Source organism: Micropterus salmoides, unplaced genomic scaffold, assembly GCF_014851395.1.
Source record: "Micropterus salmoides isolate LMB-PRFRI ecotype aquatic unplaced genomic scaffold, ASM1485139v1 Ms_hic_scaffold_20, whole genome shotgun sequence".
NCBI lineage: Eukaryota > Metazoa > Chordata > Actinopteri > Centrarchiformes > Centrarchidae > Micropterus > Micropterus salmoides.
Window position 1 is genome coordinate 8,777,974 of NW_024041151.1, and position 12,898 is coordinate 8,790,871.

General features: G+C 40.6%; 1 protein-coding gene across 1 annotated transcript in view; it reads left to right on the forward strand.

The window, feature by feature from the left end:
* arhgef28a (Rho guanine nucleotide exchange factor (GEF) 28a) overlaps nt 1-12,898 on the forward strand; it is a 40,597-nt gene that overhangs the window by 15,277 nt on the left and 12,422 nt on the right. The window contains 20 exon segments of the mRNA XM_038733524.1: nt 3,041-3,156; nt 3,284-3,558; nt 3,651-3,831; nt 3,954-4,065; nt 4,712-4,798; nt 6,103-6,145; nt 7,188-7,289; nt 8,539-8,662; nt 9,439-9,561; nt 9,563-9,575; nt 10,016-10,071; nt 10,193-10,253; nt 10,384-10,519; nt 10,623-10,738; nt 11,174-11,314; nt 11,535-11,785; nt 11,879-12,004; nt 12,153-12,270; nt 12,447-12,701; nt 12,789-12,865. Coding sequence (XP_038589452.1) covers nt 3,041-3,156; nt 3,284-3,558; nt 3,651-3,831; nt 3,954-4,065; nt 4,712-4,798; nt 6,103-6,145; nt 7,188-7,289; nt 8,539-8,662; nt 9,439-9,561; nt 9,563-9,575; nt 10,016-10,071; nt 10,193-10,253; nt 10,384-10,519; nt 10,623-10,738; nt 11,174-11,314; nt 11,535-11,785; nt 11,879-12,004; nt 12,153-12,270; nt 12,447-12,701; nt 12,789-12,865 — 2,513 coding nt within the window.

Here is a 12,898-nt window from a genome sequence, read left to right on the forward strand (position 1 = left end):
CTTAAATGATGAATGGGTAATTCATAAAAAAACACCACAACATATTTGTGGCTGTACTGAACAGCAGGGTGTGGGAACAATGCATAATATGCTGGTTGAGAAGCCCTGACTGAAATGCTTTCTCTCGTGGTGCTGGCACAATATGCAGAGCTCTGTTTTGAATCACATCATAGGAAATCAATACACTTACTGCTTCACAGACACAGACAGGGATTCACTTCTGTCTGAGGTTGATGAGCTGTTTTCTTTGATTAAGCGGATGTATTATCCTCCAGCAGTCTGTCTTTACGTGGTACAGGTTGGGTCTTTACTTGTTGGCCTCTGCAATGACTGAGTCTGAGAGTCCAGGAATCTGCCCTGTCACTGGGACAAAGACAGGAATGAGGTCAGGCTTGTCCCACTCAAACTCTGTCTGAGCTGGGAGATGGCCTCCTCTGGCCTGCCGCCCTGCCATCCCCTCCACCGACTCCCCTGGATCGGACAGTGGGGCTCTGTACATGAACTCAGAAAGGGGATGTTAACAAGCTCAAATGTCGCAGGTTTATAAAAGCTGACATTTTAGGTGAGCCACATGCGTTAACCTTGAATTCTCTTTAACCACACGCGTGCGCACATGATTGTATAAGCTCAGCTAGTGCAAACACTCTCTGGCTAGTAAAAACTTTGAATGTTTCAGGTGTTGCCACGGTTACTGTGAATGCTAATTTCCTGTGTGTTGTCGTGGAAGAATGAAGAGTTTGTTGAAAACTCAAGAGAGACTCTAGTACTGTGGAATGGAGCCTATAAACTTTGTGACCATAAACTGAAGTGTGTGTGTGTGTGTGTGTGTGTGTGATAATGTGTCTCCGTGAAGTAGCGATGAATGACTACACAGGAGCATTGATCCCAATTCTGTCCTCTTTAAGCAGATTGCAGATTCTTCTGTATTGCTCAAGTTGTCAAACTCACTGTTGAGCTGAATATTTTAGTTGTGATGAGAGCGTCTCGAGGCCGCTGTGGTATAAAGTTGTCATCCAGAGTTATTGTTTTTTCCAGATCTGTCGAAATGATCGTAAAGGTTTCTCCGGTTTCACTGACATAACTCAGCAGTATCAGTTATTGTTGGAGCTAGCCGGTGTGACAATTAGTCTACCAGCTGAGACTGGTGCTGCTTCAGTCTGTCACCATACTTTAAATTTAATAGAGTGGAGATTTTTGTATCGGTGCATACATGCTGACAGTTTAACTTGAGCAAATAAAAATGAAAGCAGCCTGAAAAATATATAGAGAAAACTAGATAAATACAATGAATGGATATAAGAAATCTGCCTTGTATGTTTGAGCGCCATGCTAATGTCTTCACTGTGTGAGAGCAGCAGAGAGGAAATGCCTCTGTGATGCCCAGGATTTCCCTTACATTAGTGCATGCATGGCTGGCCCAGACATCAAAGTCTGGGTGGAAAGTGCACAGAGAGCTCTGAAAATGGCTGCTCATCAAGAGAGGTAATTTTCCACATTGTTAGAAATACCATCCTCCACCCTTGTTGATATGCAATCATGTCAGCACTGGTACATACAGTATAACTGTACATACGGTATTCTCACTGTACTTTTTACACTTGACAGCTATAGCTACTAGTTATTTTACAGATTAAGATTTTATATATAAACCATATAATCATCTATGATGCATTTTTATGGATTAAAACATCCAATAGTATGTAAAGGAGTTGAAATTAGCACCAACTTGACTAGCTACAACATATACAATAGTGCACAATAATACGCTGCTTGCGCTATACGCTATGCATAAGAAATAATCAATTATATGTGAAATTAATTAATACTTTTTCTGTCACTCCATATCAATATATATTTTGTCAGCTTTCCCATGTTAAAAAAGTAAATACATCTAAGTATCTACAGGCTTGCTATTAATTCTGAGAGGCTGTACTTTATTGCAATGGTGCTTTGTTTTCTTTCAGGTGATGCACGGAGTATAATACATGAGATGACATTGAATTACATAACTTGCTAACACGCAATAGATGTACCTTGTGTTCAGAGTGCATGGAGTAATTAAAACTCACCTGGAGGAAAACATGAACGCTTTTATTTTTATTTATTTTAATCCTATTTAGAACAAAGGGGTAGTGGTGCATTTCTGCCTCTTGTGGCTGACATGAGTATTACAACAACAAACACTCTGAAATATGATCCTGACAATATAAATGTTTTTCATCTGCCCAGACTGTTTTTTTTCACCTGGCAAAAACTTTTTTCCACCTGTTTTTTAAGTCATAAACAATTTAGATCAAATTTAGGAAATAGATCACCAGAATTCTTTTTTCTCACTTGCCTCTCAGGGGCTTCTGTAGGTTGTGCATATTGTTAAGAAAATAAAAGAGAGCGTGACTCAACACAAGTCAATACTTTTTTCAATAGACATGCTGCTTTTAAGGTTGATATGTGGAGGTTTATATGAAAACAAACCTTTAAAGGTCAAACAGTAGGTATGCAGTATCTCATCACATTTTCCTTTTTATACTCTAAGCCTTGACATTTAAGTGATGAAAGATCAATGAATTATGGCACAATGAAATTACTAGAAGGAAAACAGAAGGCTTAGCTGAAGTCAAATTGAAAACATATAGACCTTTGGTGATTTATTTTTTCTGTTTTCTGGCATATTTGCTGGAGGTTGTCTAGTTTAATGGTTGTTGGTTGTATTTTGTTATCTGGTGAAAGAGAAATATGTTTTCTGGTTAAGATATCTGGCTGTCTCACACTATTCTGAGAGCTGCTCTCTGTATTCAACCAGACAATTAACCACCGTATCTGGCTGATGTTGGGATGAAAGATGGTAATGAAAAGTGGCATCTCACCGTGCTCTGTGACAGTAAATCATTCAGCGGAATAAAAACAAATTCCTCGTAGACATCTTGCACACTACTGTACTGTAGAGTAGTTGATCTTAACTGGAAAATGAAGAAGCTGCCTGTTTGAATGTTTCTAAACTATACTGAAGCTATCCTGAGATTCTACTGTATGTTTATCACAGTGAATGGGCATCCCATGCAGGCCAGTGGAGACCAGATCCAGTTCACACAGTGTGCTACAGACCCTCTGCTCTCCATGATCAACAGCAGCGATCAGACCACCACACAGCCGACACAGGTTATGCATCAACCTCTCACTTTAAACACAGATTTATCATTTAGTCTTTTCTGTTTTGGTACTTTTTTAAAAATGTATTGCTTCTTTATTTTGCACCTTTTTCTCCTTTCTTGTGTTTTTACTTTAGCCGGAAGATGACAACATCAAGTATAGTACAAGTAAAGTCAGTGGTGTGACCAGGGACAGCACAGGAACGGACAGCGGGTTATGGGACACTGTGGACTCAGAAGATCTTCTGCTAGCTACTGACACTCCTCCACCCTATTCAGAAGATTTCTACTCTGTACCCTGCTCTCCCCCACTCTCACCTGCTGACCAAGCCCTGGTCAGGCTGAACGATCCCGCCTCCTCTGAGCCAACCAATCAGACAGAAAGTCTGCCCATGGACACCTGCGATCTCAGGTATTAAAAATTGTGGAAGGTTTTATCCAATCAGAAGGCAGTCATTTCCGAGTGTCTGTGTGTCTCTTTTAACTGGTCCTTTGTTGTTCCAGTCCCAGTCTAGTGGCTCTGGAAGTGGACAGTGAAGAGGATGGCACTGAGTCAAAGTCTCCACTTTCCCCACTCCTGTCAGATGTTGAGAAAAGTGAAGATAAAAGGGAAACCTTTTATCCCTCCCCTGACCTTACTTGCACTCGCAGCCAGTCTCCCTCCTCATGTGAACCCACCATAAAAGTAAAATACCATCTCAGGGTCTATAACACTTTCATCAAATATTTCCACTTCTCCCTATATCACGAGAAGTATTGTTTGAAGTTTGTATGTTTTTGTTTTTAATCATTCTTTCACTTGTCTAGGAATCGGGCAACCAGGGGATTCGACTCCGTTCGTATTCATACTCTTCCTCCAAAATCAGTTTGCGTCCTGCTTGTTTTGCCCGGTACAACCACACTTCAGATATCAACCCTGGTCAGTAAAAACTGGGACTGTTTACTGCTTCATATAGTTTGATATTTATTCTAACACATAACTAACAATGTTTCCATAAACTAACTTCACTTGTTTGGTTTGTCACTAATGGGGCAGTCTCACAAAATATCAGTTGGTGTAAGAGAGACTTTCAACTGTAGCCTCACTACTAATAAAAAGTACAGTCAACTCCCAATAAATAAATGCGCTTAGCACTTAATATTCATCATTTTGGGAAATACTCCTATTCACTTTTTTGCCACGATGAGAAGATCAATACCACTATCTTGTCTGTCCGTTAAATTAGCTTAGACTGGAAATGGGGGAAACTGCAAGCCTGGCTCTGTCCAGAGGCCAAGTAGGCCGGCCCTGAAAAACAAAACGGAAAGACATGAGAGTGGTATGGATCTTGGTCTTAAACTGTAAGAAAGAGAAATATGCATATTTCCCAACATGTTGAAATATTCCTTAAACAGTTAGAAAAGGATTCTAGCTTTGCTTTTTGTTTTTATATTCACAATGAACCTACATCATTGCATGAAATACTGATTTAATAGCTGTCAGTCCGGAGTTGACTGTGCATGGTGATAGTTTGCACGCCCTGTAGTTGATGTGTGAGCAGCCCTCTATCCACTGTGTCCTGTAGATGCCGTGCTCCACAGTGTCAGCCACAGCCGATCTCTCCTTCAGGCCCTCTCTCTGTCTAAATCTCTGTCTCTGCTCCACCCTGGTAGTAAGTACTGGACACCTGCAGCCGCCACACTGTGCTAAGGCCCAGAAAATCCAGCACGCCGCTGTCAGTATCAGTGCTTGTGTGTGCGCGGCCGGGAGTCAAGGTTATTATTGTAAAGTGAGTCACCTGCTAATAATGAAAGTTTTAAACTATCTGACTTGATTAACACAATGGATCACATTCACGACTAATCCACAGAGAATTAAAACCTGACGTAGCAGTGAACCCTTATTAGATATTTAGGCTGTTTTAGCTCGTTGTTTTGGTTTTAGATCAACCTAACTTTAATGTGGTTGGTTCATTCTCACCGCTTCCATCAGCGTCATCTCCAGACGTTTCACCAACATTTCACCGAGCTCCAGTAAACTCACCGTATGCTATCTGCCCAGCACTGAACAGCAGACACACAAAGTTAGCAGCAAGCTGGAGAACAGCATCAGAGCTTTTCTTCAAACTTGAAGACCAAAACAGAGCTAAAATGAGAGTGAATATTGGACTTATATTCATTAAGTGTCCAGAAACATGCTAATGTTGCTCTGTGACTGATGAATGTTTAAATAAGCAACTGTTGGCTAGCAGGCTAACCATTTAAACTTAAAAGGTGAAATGTCACTGTTGTACCTAATAAATCTGTGCATTTAAACATGGTACAGTACATGTTTCTGTTAGGTACCATAACAGAAACATGATTCTGAAGGGCTTTGTTTAATCTTGTGTGTGGAGAGAGCAGTTTTTTCTATTGTGAATGCCAATTGCTTTCCAAATGTGGAGGGCATTTATCCAACACTTTTTAAAAACACAAATGATGTTCCCTGCTGCATTAAATGAAAATTTGACTCCAACTGCTATTTCTCCCCAAATCATCTTAAATGTAAAATCTGTGAATAGAGAAATAGAGAAAAAAGTAAAAGAGGGAACTGAAACAATAATCAAAACTAAATTTGAGTCATGAAACTGTAATAACCTTGGCGTGTGTTTGCATGTGTGTATGTGCATGGCCTTCCTAATCATGACACAGCCTTATTATGATCAGAATGGCTGCGGGAGTGGAAGTGAGAGTCGTGAAGTAACTCCGAGGGGTCAGCACTTTGTGTGTCTGTGCTACAGCTTTCATATATATTGTTGTAAGAATTTGGCAAACAGCTCTTTGGCATGAAAATGAAACCTGACAAGCTTTGTCGTATATTCACTCTGACACAGTCTGAAGAATGAAGCTTCCTGATTTTGTTTCCCAGTTTGATTTAATGTTTTTTGTTCTGCTCCCACAGTATTGAACAACTTCTCTTCATTCTTTATGTTCACAGAGCAAAGAGCCTCCAGTATATCAGAGCAGTCACATGAAAAAAGGTATTTATGTCTTTTATTTTACTTAAGTCTTGTTTGGATTACATTGTATTGCAGATGCTTTTTCTGTCTTTTTCTGTCCTAATACTGAATGACTCAGCCTTTCACATAGGCCTCACTCATTGCAGATTTTGCTCTTAATTAAAATGCCAGCACTTTCAATCAAATATGTAATCCCCGTTTCCAGGAGCAACATATGTGGGTAACCATGACGACCAGGTTACATGGAGACAGCGGGCGCTCTCTGAAGTTTGGGTCCATCTTTTATGATGCTCTTTTGTCCTTATAAAGCAGGACTGGATTTACGTGCGTGGCTGGTGTTTTGATCCTTTCTGCTTTTTTCTAGTGACAACAGAGGCAATGACGTACAGATATCATTGTGACCCTGAGCTACTTCTAGCCCTGTTTTTCTAAAGCACAATGCTTTTGCTCTGTTTTTCATCTGTGGTTTACAGTGTCATCTTGCCTTGTGTAGCTTGTTTTCAGATATAGCCAGCTGCGTCATGGATACATGTCTCAACCTATAATGAATGTACTCAGTATTATAATGCACAAGCACATTATGGTTCATGACTTGCAAGACTGAGTGTAGTAAGATCTAGTGTAAAATAATGACAAAAAGTGACAGTGCTGCTTTATATTGTCTCTCGCTGCTCTAGGAAGAGTGGCACTGTTTAAAAAAAGGACATAATTTCCTCTTCCTGTTCCACTCTATGCCTACTTTCACTGCTGTCCCATTAGGAATGATGCCATATGATATTTCCTCTGCTACTTCATATAAAAAAAAAACAAATTTAATAATTGCTACAATTCAGTAACAATCCCAAGTGGAAGATACCAGATATACTCAGCGATATAATATAGAGTAAAAGAGCAAAAAGCATTATTTCTTATTAAATTGACTAAACTGAGCTTGTTGTGCCTGTTTGGCTGTGTCTGACGTGAACAACCAGATTTGCATCTTTAATATGTCACTGCAGCATATCGCTTTGGCCTTTGTGGCTTAAAACGTCAGTATTTGTCGTCTGTGCGCTGTTCTTTACAGGGAAATTAGGTTCCGTAAGCGAGCCCAGTCCGCTGATGATGAGGGCAGCATGGAGCTGGCAGAGTCCCTCCAACATCTTACCCTGTCCGAGTTCCTCAAAGAGTATGTGGGTCGACCCCTGTTTGACTATTCAAGCATCCTTAATTGTCCAGTTCAAACAAACTAACCCTAACCAAAACTTATAGCACATTTACCCCCTGACAACGAACCACAACCTCCACTCCTCCTTGTTTCCGATAATCTGCTGGTCTCCTCTCCTCATTTCCTCTTCTCTGCTGGTTTCCTCTCCCTGTCCTCACCTCTTCTCCCCTTACTCCCCGTCTCATTTAGTTTCCTTGTATCCTCACTTCATTTCCTCTTCTTTGCTGGTTTCCTCTTCTCTCCCCTCCTCATCTCCTCTCTTCTTGTCTTCTCTCATTCTCTCCTATCCTAGTCTCCTCTCCTCTAACAGCAGAACAATAGTTATTATTGTCTTTTGCATAACAATATTAACCAAAAATCTGTCATTGTCATTTGGCATGTAACTAGCCTCTAACAATTCTACTAATTTTACAGTAATTTACTTCCACAGCACAGGGTTGCAGAGAATGAACACACTTTTTCACTAACCAAGGATTTTTTTGTTATCAGAATATCATTTCTGATGCTTTCCCTAACATTTATTTTACCAGAAATTATTTGCTGCGCGATGTCAGATGAAATTATAATTTTGGATGAACTGTCATTCAACTACCAGTTATATGCTTGTGTACTTTAAAGCTAGGATAGTCAATTTATTTCAGAAGCATTTTTTCTTTATTGAAATTTTACATCTTCACAATCTTTACATCCAAACAGCATTCAATAAATCAAATGCACTGACACAAATATAAAAAAAAAAAATCCATTAACTGAGGACTGTAATAAGCACAGACAATCATTTCATTCAGTCTGAATGAAATGATTGGGTGGCCTAACTGCCTGTCTACCTACCTATCAACGTACACTCTGCCCATACACTCTCTGTGCATGAAAATGTGTGGGAGTGGCTTTGGAGGGAGGCATGAAGGGAGGGGGTTGGATCTTTTTTGGTTACTTTCAAAAAGTAGCTGTTGCTTGCTAGTTTTTCCAGCCTTACATACCTACCTTTGAGCATAGAATATTATACAGCTGTACAATTCATACTCATATGGACCTTCTGCCTGCACCTAAAGAAGCCCATCGTACTTGCTCTTGTTGTCCTGTAAACTCAGCAAGAAGAAAATCCGGCTAATACATGTCTGCAAACCAGCAGTAAATTCTTGTGTTGTAAGTTATGGAACACAAAGCAAAGGTAACAAATTGCACTGATATCATTTGAATTTTTCTTCAGAATTGAAGAGGAGGAGTTGGACAAGTACAATATCCCAACAAAGGTGGAGTCAGAGAAGTACAAAGTCATTCGTACCTTCAGTTTTCTCAAGAGCAGGATGTCCAGTACACGCAACAAGACCAAGGTAAACCAAGACCACAAAAACTCCACGCCTCTGCTGTTACACACATCAAACACAAAATCTAAATTTAAAAGCTACAATATAAGGATTAACTAAACAAAATTTAAACTTGCTCTTGCTGTACATTCAAGCCAGCTTTACATGCCAAACCACACTCTGCATAATTTGATAGCTTAAAAACACAAGTCACGTTCCCTTTGAAGTGTTTGCTCTACACGTGCCAGTGTGTATGTACTGGATTACATTTTACTATTTATCCTCACAAAAGTATTTATGGTATAGAATATTATAATACTTTTGTAAATGCCAATATCCCAGGTTTGGACTCAGGTAAGGAATATGCGAGTCTTTATGTTCTCTCAGAGACACAACCAGGAAAACGTTTCTGGGAATAACTCAAGGTCAGGTTGACAGACCAAACATGGTGACCAGCCTCCTTCCTTTTTTCTTTAATGATTAATCCTTTGTTGAGTCAGCACAGAGGCTGGATGCCCTCCCCAACCCACATGTGTTGTTTTGCTATGCTCCATTTCCTTGTCAGTGGACTTTTTACAGATTGAAAAAATGCAAGGATTCCTTCCAGGCTCATATGTCTACTTACACGTGGGAGAGTTTACTCTGTAAATAAAAACCTGACAAGGATCTTCACCCTGGTGTATAGAAATAGGAATTAAGGCCTGCTTTGCTCCAAGTTCTTAGCTGGTAGTTGTGAGTCGCGTTATCTCTCTGTCTATTTGGCTTCTTTGTTTACGCTTATGTCTCTGACATGGTTTTCCAAGGGGAAGGGGAAGGACAGAGAGGCCAAGGATAGGCAGCTGAATGGACATCGGCTTAACACAGGCTCCTGTTTAGGCCCCACCGTGTGTGTAGTGTGTGAAAAACCAGCATCTGGAAAAGACCTTTTTGCATTGCTCCAGTAAGTAATTGTGTAATTTCAAGAAGCTTATATTTATATATTTTACTAAAAAAACATGTACATAAACTTAAAGCTAAGTAAGCCAATGTTGGAGAAACTAGCTAGAGATAGTTTAATTTTGAAAGGATCCACCTGAAAACTCCCACCCCCTCCCTTCAGGCGATGAGCGCACAGACAGAGTGTGTGCAGGTTGGCAGGTAGGTAGAGAGATAGGTAGACCAGTCAATCATTTTATTCCGAATGAACTGATTGGCCGTGCTTATTACAGTCCTGTAACAGCCATAGATGCTGATTTGTGTGTGTGTGTGTGTGTGTGTGTGTCAGAGCATTTGAATTATTGATTGCTTTCAGGATGTAAAGATAATTTCAACAAATGTAGCAAAAAAAAGAAAATCTTTCTGAAATAAATTGCCAGCTTTAAAAATATCTTTCTTTCCCAGGTTGCACTGCTATTGTCCATAAGGGCTGTAAGGAGTCTCTCCCCCCATGTTTGAAGGTGTGTATTGTGTTAAAATATTAGGATAAAAAGCGGTTTTGAACTACTTATTCTTCTTGAGCATGTCCTTGTGTCAATTGTTTATATGCTGTAACCAGCATCTCTCATTTGTATTACTTAGAAACTTCAGGATAAGTACGCAGTTACCATGGTGAAGAATAGAACAGCCTCCCTGCCACAGAGTGAGTTTACAACACAAGGGTCAACGGTTACCAGCAATTTAGGCTATCAAGATCTCTTAAACATGTTGTCTTGAATGTTTCAGTGTGGTTGCAATTGGGATGATTATAGTTCTGTTTGCTTCTCCCACAGATTTCACAGTGAGAGACAGTCCTCCTCAGTGTGTGATCCCCACCTCTACCTCTCTACCTGTCATGGCGCCTAAGGAGAGGAAAGACACTACGACCCAGTCGTGCCCCCTCTCTGGGAGTTTTCCAAACAGTGACAGGTCATAAAGCTCCCAGACTTTATAAATTACAATATATGATGTGGGGTTATTGGTAAATATTTGGGGGTACTAATGGTTGTCCATGTTCTTCTCTGTGTAACAGTCGGCTCAGTGAGAGTTCAGAGACAGAGTCTGATGCCTGGAAGGTGACCAGCCGATCAGAAGAGCTCCTGCCGACTCCATTGTCCTCCACCTCCGCTGACTCATCCTTCGGAGAAGGTACGACATGAATAAGGCTCATTGTTATTAATTTTTACAGATTCCCAAAGAAAAATACCAAAAAAGGAGCAGATCTGTGTCCAATTTTTACATTTATCATGTACCCAGATGTTGTTTTTCCTTCTTTGAGAAGATGCTCACCATTGTAGTTCCTTTTAGGTCCTTTTACAATCCCCACAACTGATGGGGAGAAAATTTAAATAAGCTGCCAACTAAGTACTAAATACTGTGAGTTACAAAACAGGAAATGCTTGAAAAACAGATTGGCGTCTCTTAAAATACCATTTTATTAGCCCCAGGGCTTAAGAAGTATATTGAGATGGTTGAAAGTTAAGAACCCTGTCTCTGCTCAGTAAGTGTTATAAATACTGATTAATGGAACTGAATCGTGGCAGTTTGGATTAAAAGTGATTTTGTACCTCTTTCTCGACATAGACTGTGTGGACACATATATCAACAGTGACATGTCGGCTGATGCTGTGGATTACGAGGCTGAGTCGTGGAGTCTGACAGTAGAGCACAAGTTCTGCAAGAAGCAGGACAAACGAGCTGTCAAGAGGCAGGATGTTATTTATGGTAAGCAGATGTCAGAGTTACGAAAGAAGACCACTGGAATTTGTCATCTGTGTCACCAGTGTCAGTATTTCATATATAAAATGACTGTAACAACATGTAATTGTTTCATAATTGTAAAATTGCTACGATTGAGTACCAGACTAAGCTTTGTGGCGTGATATAATCCAAGGTTTTATTTGATGCACACACTGAGTGACCACATGTTGAACCTCCGATGCAGAGCTGATGCAGACTGAGCTTCACCACCTACAGACACTACACATCATGGCAGAGGTTTTTCGGCGAGGGATGAAGGAGGAAGTGCAGCTAGATACAGAAGCGGTGGAGCGGGTCTTCCCCTGTCTGGACCAGCTGCTTCTCTTCCACCATGCGTTCTTTGCTGCCATGAAGGAGCGACGACAGAGCTCAGCCCAGCCCCATGGACACAGGAACTACCTCATCCAGCGAATAGGGGACGTCTTGCTCCAACAGGTTAGCTGGTCTCCTGGGACTACCTTTCTCCTAAGTTCAATAGATGGAAACCAGTGAGGATATTCATCACTGGGTGTGTGTATTTTTCTGCAGTTTTCAGATGAGAACAAAGAGAAAATGAAACAGGTATATGGAGATTTCTGTAGTCGTCACAATGAAGCGGTCAGCTTTTTCAAAGAACTCCAGCAGCATAACAAGAGATTTCAGATCTTCATTAAGGTACTTAACCTTCCCAGAGCATCTTTTTTCCCTTCTTTTTTTTTTTTTTTTACAAATGTATCTTTCTTTCTATCAGTTTCAAAATAAAAGCATCTCTACATTCCTGCCGAGAGAGATGTAGCATAACTCTTGATCTGTCTTTTTGAAGCAACAAGGTAATAATTCTTTGGTGAGACGGAGGGAGATCCCAGAGTGCATCTTGCTGGTAACCCAAAGGATTACAAAGTACCCAGTGCTGCTGGAGAGGATCCTACAATATACTCAAGGTCAGTCATCTACTGCCCTCTGCTGGATACATGGTCCTATGGGCCACAAAGCTGTTGTTGACACAAAGTGCTTGTCAGTAACAGCATGATGTACATTATTTCAGTTGAAAATATACACTAAGTAGAACAAAATATCTCTTTCAGTCTTCATGTATTTCTCCTTCCTGATCCCTCAGAGGAAACAGAGGAGCATGCGGACATCTCGCAAGCACTGATTCAGATTCGAGAGGTGATAGCAGCCGTGGACCTGAGTGTCAGTGAATATGAGCGGCATCAGAGGTTACAGGAAGTGTGGAATCGCATGGAGAATCGCAGCACAGCCAAACTGAAGAACGGCTACACCTTCCGCAAGCAGGACATGATGGGGCCGGGACAAACGCTCAAACACCAAGGCCTGCTTCTGTGGAAGACTGCTACTGGTCGACTTAAAGGTGAGACAACATAAACTTAGTTGTTCAATTAATATGTTATTAAAGCATCCTTTTAATATTCTTTCCTGCTTATCCTCACTTCCATAGATGTCCTGGCACTGCTTCTAATAGATACACTCATCTTCCTGCAAGAAAAAGACCAGAAGTATACATTTGCCACTGTGGTACGCACACATTGGTTATGTCGGATTGATCTA